The 19,261-nt window shown below is 35.7% G+C and overlaps 1 protein-coding gene across 6 annotated transcripts in view; it reads right to left on the bottom strand.

Moving 5' to 3' along the window:
* The window catches only part of LOC100483294 (sodium channel protein type 1 subunit alpha), a 139,383-nt gene that overhangs the window by 48,079 nt on the left and 72,043 nt on the right, over window positions 1-19,261 (bottom strand). For 5 of the 6 annotated variants that reach the window (XM_034654674.1, XM_002928605.4, XM_034654672.1 and 2 more), the window contains 11 exons: window positions 16,904-17,022; window positions 14,689-14,778; window positions 12,951-13,079; window positions 10,961-11,052; window positions 9,797-10,066; window positions 6,392-6,455; window positions 5,779-5,920; window positions 4,924-5,130; window positions 3,192-3,473; window positions 1,860-2,240; window positions 478-610 (listed from right to left, as the gene is read on the bottom strand). In XM_034654674.1, coding sequence (XP_034510565.1) covers window positions 478-610; window positions 1,860-2,240; window positions 3,192-3,473; window positions 4,924-5,130; window positions 5,779-5,920; window positions 6,392-6,455; window positions 9,797-10,066; window positions 10,961-11,052; window positions 12,951-13,079; window positions 14,689-14,778; window positions 16,904-17,022 — 1,909 coding nt within the window. The remainder of the gene's footprint in view (window positions 1-477; window positions 611-1,859; window positions 2,241-3,191; window positions 3,474-4,923; window positions 5,131-5,778; window positions 5,921-6,391; window positions 6,456-9,796; window positions 10,067-10,960; window positions 11,053-12,950; window positions 13,080-14,688; window positions 14,779-16,903; window positions 17,023-19,261) is intronic. The other variant, XM_034654675.1, reaches the window with a different exon arrangement.

The raw sequence follows: 19,261 nt of genomic DNA on the forward strand, positions 1-19,261 counted from the left end.
GAGATGTAGAAATGTAGATACTGTGTGCAATCCTATGTTAATATCGGGCTAAACTGTCAACCTAAAGCTGTAAGAGATAGGGTAGGAATTAATATGAGCCAAGAATCATCTCCTCCCCTCCAATCTTCAGAGTATTTAGGATGGTGTCGAAGTCCTAAGCTAAATGGAACAGAAGAGAGGGTCACTATGACTAGTGAGATTAGCAGCCTTAACAGAAACACTTTATTCTGCATTTTCAAAGAATTGCCACACACAGGAAAACATTCTTTAGATTTCCAAAAGCATTGTGCTTAAGTAACTTTTTTAAAGCTCCTAGAATATATGAGTAGGTATAACAAATAGTAACTCTTAAATAAGATCTAGTATATTCTCTTTAAAATGTACTGTTTTCCAATTTACAAATAGAGATATTTGTTTCAAGTGAGACAATATAAGTTTAGTGAAAATAATTGAATGAAAATGGAATGTGTAACAAACCTTCTACTGTATTTGTTAAAATGCTGGCTATACTCATTGCTCTTTGCCTTTGGGAAGGATCTTCTAGAAAGTCCATGGAAACATGGAAAGAACTTGACCTTCTCTTCCTCATCTCAGTTTCGGTGGTTGTTCCCTGTAAAGAAAATGCTAATGTATTAAATGATGAACTTGAGCAATCTGCAAAGCAAAGAACCAAATGTGACACAGTGAATTTCATGAAACACATGCATCATGCACTTTCGTATTTAGTTGGTGATGGCAGATACTGCTGACTTATTGTATCATTAACCTGGAATATCCAAACTGTCAACCATTTAGTCATACAGCAAAAACTGAGTTTTTTAACGCTCTAATTTCATAACTTTACAAGGCATGATGTGATTTTGATATAGTTAATAAATCTCTTGAGAGACATATTTAACAGTTTGCCTCATTTCTGAACTAACAATACAAAACAAAAACCTGAAAAGTCATATAAATGGTCAGGCATTTTTTTTTTGAGAAGGTAGCCATTTATTTTTCAAGAAATACAAATGATTACAACACATGTGGCCACCATCTCATTTTCTGTACACAAGACATAGATGGTCATTGACAACACAAACTGTATGTGAAAAACACACACATGCTGCATGGACAACAGTTTCATCCAGGGTACCAAAGCAATAAGTCATCTAATGCTGACTTGGTCATGCCTCATCATGCTGATATATTTCCAAGGGAGTTACCCGTTCAACAAGAGGCAGCATGTGTTCAGAAATTCCTCATCCTCATATACGTTCACAAACACGTAATATACGTTTGTACAGACAATTTTTATCTGTCTGTATTAACGATTTATTTATGTCTTGTCCTTTAGATTGGTTTTGAGAAGACTTATATCAGCATTTTTTTAGAAAAACAAATGTGAATACTAGAAATTTTAAGATAAAAATGAAGCTATCTATGTAGGCACAGTGTTCTTGAAAATCTTCTAAAATAAGGCAGAACTATCATGAAGAATCTGTTGGAAAGATTTATTATACACCCTTTATACTTAAACAGAGGAATCATTCATTTACTTTTATACCAAAGCTTTAGAGGATGTCTTGCTATCTAAGCTCAGCATGGGTATATAGCAAATCCTCCAACTGGAGGCAGTAATTTCTTTTTGTGTCTAATTTATTCTTAGCACATTAAATAAGTAAACGCATTCGGTGTGATGCAAGAGTGTTGAGGCCTTAAGTTTTAGTTGGTTAGTCTATTAAAGGTATTACAAGATGCAGGTGCATTCACAGCTTGACCAACCAGGAATCATTCTCAAAAGGTTCCATTCTGTAGAAACACTGGCTGGTGCAGCAATAACGGGCCAGCCATGCCTGAACTATTTAAAACTTCCTTACATTGTCATCAGTAGCTGGCTTATCTATTATCACCTCTGGCAGAAGCTGTCCAACAGGCGATGTAGGAACTGAAGGTCCACCAACCAAGGAAACCACACCATTGCAATCCACAGTGCTGTGCATCTTCCCATTCGCTGGAAACACTGCCAGCATCCGGGAAGACCTACTGGTCTGACTCAGGTTACTGTTGCGCCGCTCTCCATGTCGCCGGGGCACGAACAAGGAGTCTCTCCGGCTCTCGTTATCCTCAAAGGTGCTGTGCTCATCATCGGCAAAGTCGTTCTCCGATCCCACATCCTTTCCTCGCCCTCTAAAGCTGAAAAGGCTTGTTCTGCTATTTCGTCTTGGAGAAAATAGGGAGCCACGGATGCTCAACAAAGACTAGAAGTTTGAAACCAAAAAGAGTACAAGCAAATTAATATAGCCGTTTGAAATGCGCTTTTAATTTTGCAAGATTAAGTTGAAGGAGATTTCTGTATTCATAAGAGAATGTGATTCACTCCTTTTGATTAACACTCTCGTTTTATGTGCTCAGATTAAGTTGGTTTTATAAGAGAAGATTTCTAGTCCTTGAGATTATGAATGGGGAGATAGATCACAGCTTAAAGATACCGAAAAACAAAACCCCGAATCACCATTTTTCAAGTTCAAAAGGAAACCTCCTTAGCACATACTATGGACGCCATAAAGGATTCAATAAACATTGGCAGCATGACCTTCACAAGGACACATTTGTTCTTACTGCTCCTTCCTTTCAAAGAATTCCAACACTTTTCTCAAATTGTTTTAGGCCATCTTTCTAAAATCACTTTACATCCATTATTATTGCTGTTTCATCTGTAAGGCACAGGCTTCCGAAATTCAGATTAGTGTGCTTTTTGATAATGCATATCACACCTGAGATTTTCAGAAGGATGCACGGTTTATAAAGAAGTTAAGCGGGAAAAAAACCAACATAAAATAACCAAAAGAAGTTATTGATCAGCCAGCCCCATATCCACGTTTTTGGCTGGTTTTTGTTTTCATTAAAGAGGCTGAGGAGCAGAAAGAATAAATGTCATTAGTTTTAAAAGGTATCAGCAGATAGTATCAGGATGAGAATCCAGGTCTTCTGACTTTCAACCCAGTGTGACCCCAACTGCAGAAAGCCACAGACTTACATACATGTGGAGTAAAGTTTTCTCATAGCTATGTGAAGAAAGGATAGGTTTAAATGTAATAAACACAGCAGTCAATTCAGTTGATGACAATTCGTAAATCTGATTAACTTCTCCCCCTCTCTTCAGTGTTCTGACTTTCACCCATGCACCCTTTAACGCCATGGTGCCATACCTGGTGTGGGGAGGAGTACCTCTTTTCATACGTCAACCGATTCCCTTCTATGGAGAAGCGAAACCCTTTCCTCCTGATGCTGTCTTCAGATTCAGATTTATGGAATTCATCCTCATCTTTCTCTTCCCCACCAGACTGCTCTTTCTGTTTTCTTTTCTTTCTCCGGTTTCTTCTTTCCTTAGCACTCTTGGAACTCAACTTGGACGCTTCAGATGAGCTGTCGGAGAGCCCCCCAGCGGCACTGGGTTCTCTGGAATGCTCTGAGGCCGTTACAGCTGCTGCCTGTTACATTAAGGAGAAATGGTTTTAGTATGGCATTAGAGAAGATTTTATCTTTTTAAGCTCAAGTATTTGCATGATATTTAAAAAATACATTTAGCTGACTCAAGCTGGTCATCCATAGAAGAAACTCTGCAGGTATAAATGGGATTTCCCCCCCTTTCTATCGAATGAAGGCTTTCAGGGTTAATGTGATTTTATCTGTGCCGACATTTATTGTGTCTATATTACACTGCAAAGTCCATATTCAAAAGGATCCATCAGGCATCAACAAGAACATAAACCTATATTACTTTTGGGGATTTGAATCACTCCAAAAATTGGTATTTAATTAGCACTGTCTTCTTTTCTCTGAGAAAGAAACTGCGGCATGGAAGAAAAGCTAATGACTTAATTGAGGTCATATTCCAAGGTAGGAGGAATGAAATGAAAAGCTGAAGTCCTCTCCCCAGATATTAAAGCTTGGCTGCCAAAATATGATCCACCAAATTTATAGATGGTGATAAAACCTGTTCTTGCCCCTGCATAATCCTGCAGACTGGAGAAATGACAGTCAACAGTTTCTACTAAGCAAGACAAGACATTCCTTTCTCCAAATACCATCCCGGCTTCTTTAGCTCAGTACTGGTTCTTGCAGGACATGCGGGCATGGAATGAAAACAACGCTTTTGATCATAGCTTGTACTGGTACTCAGTTGGCACTTTTTGATTATTACCATTGTTCTCAGAGTACCCTCAATACAGGGACTCCTGTCAATACCTTAATATTCCCCAAGCAACTTTATTCTAAAGGAAAGACACTGAGTTTGTATGCTAAACGGAAAGCCCAAGGGAAGATGGAAGTGATAAGACAGGCATTTAATTGTACTATATCAACACCTCACTATAAGAACAAGCAATTTGTAGGTCACCTGATCTCCCTAAAATTGGTGACTTTCCTAGGCCTGCTGACTACTGCTTTATCACAGAACGTTACTTCATCACTTCCTTATTTACTGTATCAGAGAGGCAAGTAAGCAACCATGCTAAAAGCCAAAATATTTTCGGTTAAAGAAAAGAAGAGACTATCTTTTAAAAGCCAGATGAACATCTTTTTATATGACAACCAATACTTTATTTCTAAGAAAAGATGGCTTCTTAGGATTTTCTCCTAATGCCAGTATACCCATTCCGTAAGTTTTTCATTTGAGAAGATTCAAAATCACATTTCCCCTTTAGTTATAAAAATCTTAAAATGTTAAAAAGGCACGAGAGAGTTCCACTGTGGCCAATATTGCAGACATCTTAGAAAAATTAAACTTGATGATCTATAGATGATTAATATGTAGAAATTACGAATCCGCTTCTATTAAGTAGAGTCAAAGAATTATTCTCTCTGGTATTTTCATAACAACCAAAATAATAAAAAATAATTGTACCATGAGACAGGACATATTTGACATGGTGAATTTACCTGAGCTGCCTCCTGTTGCTTTTTAAGCTGTTCGAGCATCTGCTGAAATTCAGCCTCTTTCTGTTCTGCCTCTTCCAAGGTGGCCTGATTCTGTTCCTCATAGGCCATGGCCACCACAGCCAGGATCAAATTTATCAGGTAGAACGAGCCCAGGAAAATGACCAGCACAAAAAAGATCATGTATGTTTTTCCAGCAGCACGTAGTGTCTGAAAATAAGAACATTAAAATTATCGTTTCAATATTATTTCACTAACTAGTGGCTTCAACTTTCAACTTACTTGTGTGTCGTGTAGGACTCTGACATAAAGAATAATTATGGTGGTCACACCCCCTCCTACCTCCTTGACTGCTTCTTTAACCTCTTCCTCTTTCTTTTTCCCTAACTCATGCATTCACATTCTGATTTCTAGGAAGGAATCCTTGGACTCACCAAGAATAAAACGGAATCAAATAAAATACCATCAAGATCCCATCAACGAGCTGAGCCTGTGATAAAAGTCAAGGAACACATCCGAGTTCTCTATGTCTGCCTATTGATTTTCATCACCTGTCACCTGAGTCATTTGAGGGGGCAGATGGGGTGGAGGGGGAAGATGCCCCTTCTATTTCAGAAGACCTGTGTCTAGAAAGGGTGGAAAATAAGTTTTGAGCCAAAGGGAAATGAGAGAGAAATGCTAGCCCTGTTGTCACTATGCTTACTATGCGTTATAATCAATAGGATACAGGACCTCAAATCCCCTAAATTCAAGTTCTGTTCCTTCTTCTATATTATGCTGTGATTTAGATTTCCTAACGAAGATGGTTTTCTTATATGCTTCTATGTAAATGTGGTATGTATCTCTACAGGTTCTCACCAGTTGATACAGATTTTCCCAGAAGTCCTGAGTCATCAGTCGAAACAGAGACAAAAAGGCCCAACTGAAGGTATCAAAGCTTGTATAGCCATAATTAGGATTTCTACCAGCTTTCACACACACATATCCTTCTGGACATTGACTATAAAAGGGACAAAAGAAAGTATTACAAGAAGTTCTGACTTTTTATTCTGATAGCATGCTATACTTACAAAATTGTCTAACCAGGAAAACTGGCTATTTCAAGGGATAGAAGTTATCTCAAGGGATAGAAGCATGATACATTTCCCAGCTTTTGACACAACAGAGTTTACTAGCCTCTTGATATCATCTTTAAAATAATGCTTAGCATTTTTAATAATATTTTACAAAACTGTTTTCTGTTGATAATTAGCATTTTAGCATACTCTAGTTCATTTCCCCTCTAAAGTTGACTTCTTGCTCACATATACTATTCTAAGGGACACAGCAAAAGTATCATTCCTTGTTTTATGAAACATAAAAGCTTGCCTAATCTTTAAATAATCCCTCACCTTAGAAGTAACCTTAATTATAACAAATAAGTATTAATAAAATATACACATCCACAAGCACACACAAATTATTGGCTTACCCTGCATCGGAGCTATTTCCACATAGTAGGGCATCCAAAACACCCTCCAGAAAATAATGATATCCTGGTTACAAAAAAGAAAGTCAAATGATGAGCATTTTGCATTACATTGCAAAATGAAAGCAAGATCAGGCCCAACTTTTAGGATTCAGAGTAATTCAAAATACATTACATAATTTGTTCAAAGACACAGGTATTTGCCACTTCTCCCTCTAAACACTAGACATGATATTAAAGGGATTGGATACTTAGTAGTAGAAACCATTTGTTCTTTGTGAATGTAAAATTAGTGGTAATCACAGGTGCTAGCAGAAAAATTGAAAAGGTATCATATTTTTTCCACTACCCTTGTGAAAAATAAAAATTTCATGTTGTAAAAATAGATAAGCATGACAGAGATTCCTTTTTTTTTTCAAAAAGGCCACACATTTCAAAATAAAAAGATTGTATCTTTTCTTTCTTCTGTATATTCAAACACTATTTATAAATGTTAAACAGTTAATTATAATTCACATTCTACTGACTTCCAGAATATATAATAGGCAGCTTATAGCAAAAGATGCATAAATCATGTCAACTAGTAAAAGAAACAAAATAAAATATGTTAAATAGTAAAGCTAAAATAATTACTAGAGATTAATATTATATTATCTCAAAGCTTTCTTTCTCTGACAAATTCCTTAGATTGTTTTAATATCAAGTGTCACTTCTTCCTTGATATTCTCTACTTCCTACCACTAAAGAATGGCAAAATTAAGAACTCCTCTCACTGTGTTACCAGTAATATGTAGCTACTTCCATTATTATTATACTCTTTGTCCTATATTGTAATTATTTGTTTACAAATATTGTTACTCCTTGAAAGAAAGTCTGATCATTAATTATTTCCATATTACTATTGTTGGGGCCCAGCAGCCTTTCAATAAAGTTTATTGAATAAATAAGTAAAATGATGACAAAAAGAGAAATGTGTTGAATTAAATCATCATTTTAAAAATTTGAATAAGGTTTACAGTGTCACATTAGTTTCAGGTGTACAACGTAGTGATTCCACAAATTTACACATTATGCTATGTTCACAAGTGTAGCTACCTTCTGTCCTGACACATAGCTGTTGCAATATCATTGACTATATTCCTAATGCTGTGCCTTTTATTCCCGTGACTTATTCACTCCATAACTGGAAGCCTGTATCTCCCATTCCCCTTCACCCATTTTGGCCAACCTCTCACCCCTCTAGCAACCATCAGTTTATTCTCTGTATTTGTAGGTCTGAATCTGCTTTTTGCTTGTTTATTCATTTGTTATTGTATTTTTTTTAGGTTTCACTTATGAATGAAATCAGATGGTATTTGTCTTCCTCTGTCTGACTCATTTCACTAGGCATAATACCCTCTAATTCCACTATTGAGTATTTACCCAAAGAAAATGAAAACACTAATTTGAAAAGATATATGCACCCCTAGTTTATTGCAGCATTATTTGTAATAGTGAAGATATTGGAAGCAACCTAACTGTCCATCAATAGATGAATGGATAAGGAAGATGTGGTGTATACACACACACACACACACACACTCACTCACTCAAGAAATATTACACAGCTATAAAAAAGGATGAGATCATGCCATTTAAATAATCAAGTTCTTTTTTTAAGATTTTATTTATTTATTTGTTGGGGTGAGGGGGAGAGAGAGAGAGAGTGCACAATCAGGGGAGCAAAAGGCAGAAAGAGAAGCAGGCTCCCCTCTGAGCAGGAGCCCAATGCAGGTCTCAATCCCAGGACCCTGGGATCATGACCTGAGCCAAAGACAGACACTTAACTGACTGAGCCACACAGGCATCCCTATAATCAAGTTTTAAGAAGAAAAATTTTGGATTTTATAAAAAGAAATATTTTCTAGATATTAAATTTTCAGAGAAATTTATTCTATGCATAGTTCTATAGAGGATACAAAAACACAGAGGGAAATACTTCCATTGCTAATGTATTTACTTCTTTGAATGTAGACAAGAAAATATAGATAGTATTTCTTAACTTTTAATTAAAATGAAGTGAAGTGAAAGGACTATGATAGTTTCTGGATAAATTTTTGATATCAGGTATTTATAAATGAAGTTTTATCCATTAAAGGCAATGATCTAGAAGCTTAATCTGAAGAAAATACAACTTTCAGTCATAGAGTTTATCTCTAATTTTAATAAATTTAATTTTCTATTACTTTCAAAGACAAACCATTTTACTTATATTTGCATTTGATTAAAATAGTCTTTTCAACAGATGGAGTATTGTTAGGGAAAATGATAAGTAAAAATTTATAGAGCTGAAAATGCCTCAGATATTTAAGATTTCTTTTACTTTGATTATAAGAGAAACGGAGTCCAGCACATTTTCACTAGATAGAATATACCCTACGTGATATCCTCACGGTCAGTTCCTTGATTTTAGATGAAGAGAGAAAAAAATAACAGATTTCAGGGAGTTGGTGACAACAGTAGACTTACTGGCATCATATGAAGTGAATAAGGGACATTTCATGTACTGCGTTGACATGTATTTTTCTTAATCTTGAGATTTGCAACTGTTTGCAAATTATTTGTTGGCATATCACTAACATCAGGAAAGAGTTAATCTGTATCACCCAAGGTGTTTTCTAGATCTCCAACTATAAAAAGACACTCATTAGGTTTTTTTATTATACTATCATGACTTTAAGAATTATCCAACTACCAGTGATTTTTTATGACTAATCCTACTTGTTCCACACAACCAGTCACTAAGGTTTTTTCTTTGATTTTTTCCCTAAGTATTACTCATCACCTTAAAATAATAAAGATATAAGACCAGTTAAAGAACTCCCTTTAGACATCTAAAGATTTCCTTTCCCCGTGAATTATGTTCTTTTTTTTCTTTTTTTGATAGAGAGAAAGACAGCCAGCAAGAGAGGGAACACAAACAGGGGGAGTGGGAGAGAAAACAGCAGGCTCCCAGCGGAGGAGCCCGATGTGGGGCTCGATCTCAGGACCTGGAATCATGCCCTGAGCCAAAGGCAGACGCTTAACGACTGAGCCACCCAGGTGCCTGCCCCCCCATGAATTATGTTCTGTCTCCTCTTTTGAAACATTGCCACTGGCAAATACTAAAACTAAATAAAAGATAAAATTTTACTTACTTTCTTTGCAACTGAATTTTTCAACCTCCCATATAATGATACCACAGAAAATGGCATTTAGGAGTCAAAATTAGAACCGTAATCAATAAAATAATTAAGTGTATATGCAAACCATTGATATGGTGATTAAGAGGTCACAACCTATTATGCAATCATTTTAAGAAAATTTCCATGCCTTGGTGGAATGCAAATCAACAATGAAAAAATAAATCTATTTAACAAAAATTCTTACTTGTATCTTGAATGTATGATTTCCAGTCAAACTCAAAACGAGTTTCATTGACAAGCGTGCCATTGTAATTTGTAGTTACATTCCTTTCTATACTGTGTTCCTCCAGAGAGGCATTGGTGGGAGGCCATTGTACACATTTATTCCGCAGGTTGCCCATGAACAGCTGCAGCCCAATCAGTGCAAACACGCTCAGACAGAACACAGTCAGGATCATGACATCAGAGAGCTTCTTCACTGACTGGATCAGGGCCCCCACAATGGTCTTCAGGCCTTAAAGAAAGAAGGCTATGTCTATGAAGACTTAGAAGGTCAGAAATAACAAAAGCCTTACACGATTTTCTTGAAAACATCGATTCCATGCATAAGTCTGAAAATAATTGTAATGCTAGTGGAAAAGCAACACTTCATGGTAGGCTAGAGTGTTGAGATAAACTCTGGAAACATAATGATCCAAATAATGAAATGAAGATCATATCCCATTATGTTGAGAGAACATAATGGGTGGTGCATGGTCTTCATGAAGCCTGTATTAAGGAAAGGCTCTTGTATTTCTCCTTTTTGCTAATGAAACTCACCCCATACTTTCATTAGTGTCAGTTGTCAGTTTTATAGCAAATTACCAGAGTACATATTTTTAAATGCTTATTTATAAGTAGGAAAGGTTTTGCTCTAATTCTGGAGGTGGTAGGGGGTATAACTACACTTTAAGATAATAAATCCTCTATGCAGACTCATGCTATTCTTCATTATCTTATTTCCTTTCTTTTAAAGCAATATTGGGATTTACATTGTATATACATTATCATCAATACCTACAATGAACAAGAAATTACAAATTGGTACATTCGGTAGGAACCAAATCCTTGGTACAACTAACACGGAGAAAAAGAAAACAAAACATGACATCTCTAAGTACAAATCACACACAGACTGCATATTTCAGTATCTCATGAAAATCACTATTAAGCTCCTAGGCTGATAAAAAGTAGAAAAACATAAAAACTTACGTCCATATAAGAATTATTTCCTATAAAGCATTTGATTTTGATTATGATTTTGATTACAGTATTATGGTTCCTGATTTTCTGTAATGCTGCCAAGCAAAGAAACTGTCACTGTGAAAAAACATGATGGGTCAGCCCCAGTGTTTAACTCCACTCTCACCTGGAATGACTGAAATTGTTTTCAGTGCTCGGAGAACTCTGAATGTTCTTAGCGCTGAGACATTGCCCAGGTCCACAAACTCTGTCACGTATCTGTAATAGGGAGTTCACACACAACACAATAACAGGATACAAAGAAAGAGCTGTAGGTACAAGGAGCCTTATGCTTCACACCAATCACTCTTTACCTGGAATTACAGAAATAGTTTTCAAAGCTCTCAAGACTCTGAAAGTTTGAAGAGCTGAAAAATTGCCTAGGCTTACAAATTCTTTTACATACCTGTAGAATTAAATCAGAGTTATTCAAGATTTAAGCAGGATTTATATTATTCGCTTGGGCCTTTTATAAAGACCTTCTTGGTGATTCTAAATGATAATTTTGTTTTCTTAACCTACATAATTTAAGGCTCTTTATAGATGTAAACTTCATAAAGTATATAATCGTGTTGTTATTTTGGCAAGCAATATAATTAACATCATGTGTAACTAAGGAGAACTGAGTAAATAGAAAATAATTCTTGGCTATAGTTTCAGGGTTTCAGTTAGAAAAAAAAAAGGTATGAAATCATCCAAGAGAAATTTAGGCAGAAAAAGGCAGATTGCCTTACTATCTGTACATGAAAAGGTTTTTCTAGTGCAACTCCTAAGTGAAAGTTAGGCAAGGTAAGAACAAGATTTTTTGAGGGCTCAATGGTGCCCCTGCTATTACTGTTACTTTAGTCTCAAAAAACAGTTGTTCCAATATGATTTCTTTTGAAGTGTGGCCAGAAGAAATGGGGAAGAATTGGCTTATCCTAGTTATGGAATTAAGATGAGACAGGCAGCATTTGGAGACCTGAGTATGCCAGCCCTACTTTTCCTCCTATCTACCCCCCATTATGCCTATAAGAGGCCAAAAAAATCAGCTCCCGAAGGAACAGTGAGGGCAGGTGGACATGGACCACCTTCCTTCACACTAATTTCACCTACTCCTGAACAGCCTTCGATTACTTTTCTGAGTCTCTTCTTCCTTGGGGAAGTTTACCACTAGAAAAAATTAAAGGGGATGAATAGAGAAATTGTGCATATTACTGAGTGTATCCGGATGGGAGATGAAGATAAGAAGGTTTATGTTTAGAGTAAAGAACGATATGAAGACAATCATAAAGGAAAAGAAAAGAGGAAGAAAGAAATGGGATCAGGTGAGGAATAGGAAGAGACAAGAGAACGTGTCTGCTTTTAAGTCTTAAAACTCAATTTGCTGATGAAATAATAATTTATTATATTAGATACATAATATATTAAGTACCTTATTTTTTCCTATTAGTTTTATCTGTCAGAATGTTTTGATGCTCATAGATGCTTACATTCCATTATTCTACCAAACTAATAAAAGAAGACAGAGAGAGGGGTGTCTGGGCGGCTCAGTCGATGAAGCATCCAACTCTTGACTTCAGCTCAGGTCATGATCCCAGGGTTGTGAGGTGGAGCCCCGAGTTAGGCTCCATGCTCAGTGTGGAGTCCACTTGCCCCTCCCCCTCTCTCTGCTTGCACACACTCCCTCTCAAATAAATAAATATATAAATAAAATCTTAAAAAAAAAAGAAGACAGAATACATAATATAGGTAAGGTCAATGAAAATTTGTGCAGCCAGCAGCTGTACGTGGCTATAATTTTTAAAAGTCATTTTCACAGATGTATTATGCATACACCTGTGCTTTCATATTCTGTGCATGTGGGAGAGTGTGCATGTGCGTGTTGAACAAGTGGCAGGTATGAAGTTTGCTGACATGCTTGTTACACATGGAAATTGCAACTTCAACCCACTGCAGCGGTTGTATGCGGAAGTGAACTGCCACTTTGACCTGTTGCGCTAAATAAAATCAGGAGCTTAAATGTCTAAATCATACCAAGGTGTTTTTCAATTAAAGCAAGCTTAGTCTTTAAAAACAGAAGCACTCATAGAAAGCCAAACCACATTCTATCTTACAGTTTCAAAAAAGGCACTTACGCAAATGTAATGACAGTGAAGTCGAGCCAGTTCCATGGGTCCCGAAGGAAAGTAAAGTCTTCTAAACAGAAGCCCCTTGCAATAATTTTTATAAGTGATTCAAAAGTATATATTCCTGTGAAGGTGTACCTGGAGGCGAGTATCCAAAAATAATTGATAAAGCCATAATTTTCTTTTAGAGCATATCAATTTCTTATCACTCTGTCATTGGAATAGAGGAATATTAAAAAAGGAATCTAAGCAGGTTGATGTTATTTTCATGGAAATAAAACATACCCTTACATTTAAATTCACTCCCCAAGATATGAAGAGTTGTTTTTAAAGTGTCCTACAGGCAGAAGAAGAAATACATGCTATATAAAATCTATGTAGCTACTGTCTGAAATATCTTGGTATTGACATAAATGAATAGAACATCCTGAAAATTACCCAGTACATTCACATGATGGAGTGGCCAACCAATAATATTGCAGAAGCATAAAATGATTTTCCTTTAGAAAGTAAAAAGATAATTTCAATCATGTTTTTGAATGAGAGAACACTGACATGTTAGCAAGACTTGTGTTTTTCTTTCTACAAGATAAGACAGTTAGCTAACTAACTTGGAAAAAGGATTTTGTTAACATCAAAATAGAATAATTTTAGGGTCATAAGAGGTGAAAATTTATTTTAGATTATAATGTTGGGCTAATTCAGAAATTTAGATGTTTCCTAAGTTTTGACCTTCTATTCAGAATTTGGAGAATAAAGTCACAGAAACCAGGGGGACTGAAGGTGGATGGGCCTCACATGTTAACTTCAATACTTTGGCTATTCTTTGCATGTAAATTTTATTTACATACAAAGATCTCTGTTTCTTTCTGATTGGCTCCAACTTGGAAGTGTCCAGGGAGGGAAGGGGCTCTTGGGAATCCTTGTGGTTGTTGTTTTCAGGGTCAGCAGCCACAGAGCAAGAGTGGTTACAACCTGGGCAGGGCGAGCAGCCCCAGTAGCACGTAACACAAATCCAGCCTCTGCCCTCAGAGGTATCCCAGAACAGAGCCATCAGTGGAGTTAGTGATGCTTCTAGTTTCCAAAAACACTACTGTTACTTTGGCTTCAGTTAGTTTAACCCTCAGTTTATTGAATTTTCAAGTTGTAAAACCCCAAATTTGGGGATTTTATTTCCGTGACTTCTTTGATGACAACGCCTGAAACTGACATAGGCCTGACATGAAGTGGATGCCTTGATGGAAATGAAAACTTGAAGAGGCTCAACATTGTCTTCTGATGGCCTGTGTAAGAGCCCCTGATAAATTCTGAACTCACTACCTTCATCTGGAATTTAACAGGAATCAAGATCTACCATACTGGTTCATTTCTGCAATTGCTTTCATCCCATTTGCTTTGGCCGCTATAGATCCTAAGGAAAAAATGGTGAGTGTCCAAGGATGATGGGATTCTAATCACCATCAAATATAGGTGAAGGATAGATATTAGATCTAAAACCAGCAGGCCTGAGGGCCAATACCATTTGTCTTCCTGCTTTGTACTTGGGCTCAGAAATGGCTTTAAGAAAAATACTCTTCCGTTTTGTATGGAAGGTACGTAGTTTCAAAATCCTAAATATATAGACATAGATATACAGGTATACAGGTCTGTATGTCTGTATATCTATACAGTTATACACACACACACACACACACACACACACACATTTGCTCACAGAGTAGATGGTTTAAATAGAAGTTGAACTTACTCTACATTCTTTGTCCAGTCGGGAGGGTTACTCATTGTCATAAACACACAGTTTGTCAAAATAGTGCACATAATTAGCATGCTGAATAATGTAGGTAATTGTTAAGGAACACACAAAAGAAAATCCAAATCCATGTATTATATTATATAAAGCTAACACTGAAAACTCAAACTGGAATTTAGCTAGGACACAGCGACTGATACATTGTGGGCAATTATCTAATTTCTTTAAATTTCGGTTTTGTCATCTGTAAAATGTGGGCAATAATATCACCATCACAGAGCAGTTGTGTAGATTGAGATCATGTATGAGAAAGCTTTACATGAGTATAAAATGCTGCTTTTGATACTATTATTGAATCAATATATTTACCTCCCAGAGAACTTTAGTGGGAAAACTGCAATCCAGAGTAGCACAGATTTTGAGCAGACAAAACTGATTTGAACTAATCTGAATTTGAACTCATTCGGGTGACTAAAATAGTAAATTGTGAAGGAAGGCATATGCATGCAATATTGTAATTTCTTAAACACATGTTACAGAATAAGTTCAATACACTAAAAAAATACATAGTCGAAGTATAGCATGGTGCTGAGTGTGGGGTTGCTCTATTTTCACTGAGTTTGTTCAAGTGCAGCCATACTGAATATGAGTAAAAGTGAAAATTCCAGAAGGCCAGGACTTAAAGTGACATGAATGTAATTAAAATTCAACATGAAAGTAATCTTGGGCAAGTCACTCAGCTACTCTTGCCACAGAATCTTATGTCTCCACCGACTTTTCTACAACGCAGTTAACCAAGTATAGACCTGGTCAGTTTGAGGTGCAGATTACATGAGTTAAAATGTGTAAGGTACTTTGCACAGGCCTAAATATTAGTAGATAGGATCCAAGTTTAGCTCAAGCAAATGACTAAACATAACAGAATTATGGAGCCAGTCTAATCACTGTATTTCAGAAATTAAAGAAATAAGACCTAAGCTCTAGAGAAATTAGATAACTTAGCAGAGGAGTAGAACACAAGTTTCCTGCCTTCATATCCAATATTCTTTCCACTACAGTTTACTGCCAAAACAAAAATTTTCCATAAGTGAAAAAGGAAGTTTTCATCAAATGACCACATGATGGCACTAGGAGTACAAACTAGGATAAGGTAACCTCCACAAATGTAAAAATCTTGAACGTAGAATTTTTATGTTTTGACTCTTTTAATATTAATAATATCATATTTATATCAGTAAGGACTCTCTTGCTATCAGGTCAAAAATAGAATGGCCTTTTCAGATTTAGAATCCTTTTTTAAAAAAAATCAGGTAGTACGTGTTTATGAAAATTACAACAATATTTTTATATTTATTAACACCAAAGTCATCAAATGAGACATAATCAGAAATAAAGTTTTTTTTTTTTTTTTTTGCCAATGAACATGAATCGATGAATTTAGTTGGAGTCCATTTTTAACACCAATGGAAATCTCAAAATCAAATCCCTAAAGACCATTTGGAAATATAATCTTCAGCTTCTTTCTTTAACTTCCAAAGTCTTTACCAATCAGTTTTCCATGACAGAGTCATAATTCAATGACTTAAATTTGAAATTCAGCCAATATTCCAGTATTGCCTCATGGATTTCATTAGGAAAGTCCAAGAATCAACTAAGTATTGGCCAAAACCCCCTGACATTCTCCCATAAAAAATATACTTAAAGGTTTATTCTAAGGTACACTAAAATGCTTTATATAATAGATATGTCTGAACTTGGCTCTGGAAATAGATTTATCTGTTATTATATCATTATTCACTGCAAATTCTAGATCATCACAACCTTTGTGCAAAGATGGTAAGGATAAATATGGCTACTTTACACCAGATTTGTAAGACTCAATACATTAGAGTATTTTTAGGAAGATATATATATATCTATATATAAAATGTTACAGACTGATGTGTAATTTACATTTGAAAGATATATATATAATATGTTATATATATTATATAATATTATAATATATAATATTAAAGAGTTTGTAAGATTCAGTGGCATCCATGTGACTAATAAACTGTAAGAATAAGACTTATATGACAAAAGAAGACACAAAAACGAGAGTGATAAAAGCCATAGAATATGGACATTTCCCAAGCCAATTTTATATTTAGCTAGAAAGCACTTATAGATTACACACAAATAGTTAATATTGATCACTTGAAAAGGATATGAATGTACCAAAATCTTAATAGCTATTTTCCTAAGAGGATTGAAGGGAGTTAAAATGTACAGGGCAGAGGTGGCACTGAACCGGAAGATGGCCTTCCCTTTATTCAATACTATAAAAGTCTGTAAGATAGGAACACAACATAGAAGTATAAAAGTATAAACCATTTCAACTCTATTGCCTACTTCTGTTATTTGTCATAATGAATTATTCCAATGTTGCAACTTGCAATGTGTGCCATGCAGACCAGGGGTCCCTGGATCTCTTAACTCAGAGGACATCCAACGGTGTCCCTTACCTTTTACCTGATACTTACCTGCAATTTTATCATACATAAGGTATTTGGCCAAGAGAATTTATTTATTGTCTTAACATTTTAAACATCTGCGTTAAATGAGAGTCTTAAATGGGTGCATATTTCATTTCATTCTAAGACTCTTAAGACACTACATTCCTTTTATAGTAATTTCAGCTTTCCCAATTCAAACACTTGAAAATTAGTCCTGTAGAATGCAAAATCATTCACTAGAACTAATACTTTTTTTGAAATTATTTTTTAACCCCTTATTCTTTAAAATAAATATCATCATCCCTCCATGGGCAATAGGAAATAAAAACAGCCACCCTCAAACCTGCTCTTGAGTTAGATGGACAAAATCCAATAATTGATTTTTGGAAGCCAAGCTCCCTGGAGAGTATCTGTTGACCAGGAGTGCTAAATTCTGTATTGGGATTTCTGAGTTAGCTGACACACTGAATTCTAATCCTAATTGACTGCTCATCTCATGTAGTGCCTTTTTTAGCACAGAGTGAAAGCTCACAGCCCCCGAACCATGAATGTCATTGGAATCACATTCCAAGCATTAGATATATTTAAGATCAATTAGCCATGTGTAGACAAAAAAAAAAAATAAAGTAGCAACATGCAATAACATAAATAACATATAATGAAGCATTCTGACTCTGTGTTTCTTAAGGCATTTACTAATAATCACGTAACGTAAAATTTACCATCTTAACTGATTCCTAAATGTATAGTTTAGTATGGACTTTTTTTTTTTTTAAAGATTTTATTTATTTATTCAACAGAGATAGAGACAGCCAGTGAGAGAGGGAACACAAGCAGGGGGAGTGGGAGAGGAAGAAGCAGGCTCATAGCAGAGGAGCCTGATGTGGGGCTCGATCCCATAACGCCGGGATCACGCCCTGAGCCGAAGGTAAAAGCTTAACCACTGCACCACCCAGGTGCCCCTAGTATGGACTTTTTAAAAGAATGTATTGGATGGCTTATTATAGTGAAGTACCTTAGCACCTTTTAAATCTAACTAGTTCAGTAAAAATTTCACTATCACAACTCCTCAGGATAATATTTACTGCACGAAGTCACTTCAATACCAAAGAAAAAGTTCAAAATTGGTGGTAGAGTAGAAAGGCTGAGAAATAGTATCAAGCTTGAGATAGGCTTCTCTTTACAGCCCATGGCTGCAGAAAATTCATGAAATCATTTTAAAGAGTGAATAATTATGTGCCTCAGAACAAATTTCAAAACATAGCGTTTTGACTGAATCAGAAATGAGATTCTATATATGAAATATCACTTTAAGGATACATTTGTATGAGAATAACTTTTCATACATTAGATGGTGGTCAGGTTTGTCACTTACCCCTTCATATATAGTTATCAAACTCAAGTAACATTTATTGAGCTCCTATTTGATAAGCTGTTAATATGTATGGGCATGGCAAACACCTGGAAAGTATGGAAGTGGTTTAGGTCCAAATATTAATTTAATTAAACTTCAGTACAAAAGATAGATATGAACTGTTCAGCACAAATATTTGCAAAGCTCTGTGCTACAGATAACAGGGAAAACAAAGATAGACATGACCCCAAGAAGTTTATATACTAGTAAATGTTCAACCATGTCAGCTAACAGAAGAAAATCTAGAAGGATAAGCGAAGGTTTACCTAGATCAGAGCTGGCCAATAGAAATATTATGTGAATTACAAATCTGAGCCCATATGTGATTTTAAATATTCTGAGAGCCCTATTTTTAAAAAAGTAAAGATCCAAGTGAAATTAATTTTAGTAATATTTTCTATGACCTACTATATCCATTATATTATCATTTCACGGAATCAATATTAAAAATTATTGAGATATTTTACATCTTTTTTTTCATATCAATTCTAAGTCTTCGAAGTCTGGATTCCCCACATGTAAAGTACCGTAGCCACAATTGGCTAATGTCTATTGCATTTGGCAACACAGACCTATACATACACCATGCATGGCCTTGCTAGTTCCGACTCTCGTCAGCAAGGTACGAGCAATCCTGATTTTAAAGGCAAAACAAGAA

This window comes from Ailuropoda melanoleuca, chromosome 2 (assembly GCF_002007445.2).
Source record: "Ailuropoda melanoleuca isolate Jingjing chromosome 2, ASM200744v2, whole genome shotgun sequence".
Classification (NCBI taxonomy): domain Eukaryota; kingdom Metazoa; phylum Chordata; class Mammalia; order Carnivora; family Ursidae; genus Ailuropoda; species Ailuropoda melanoleuca.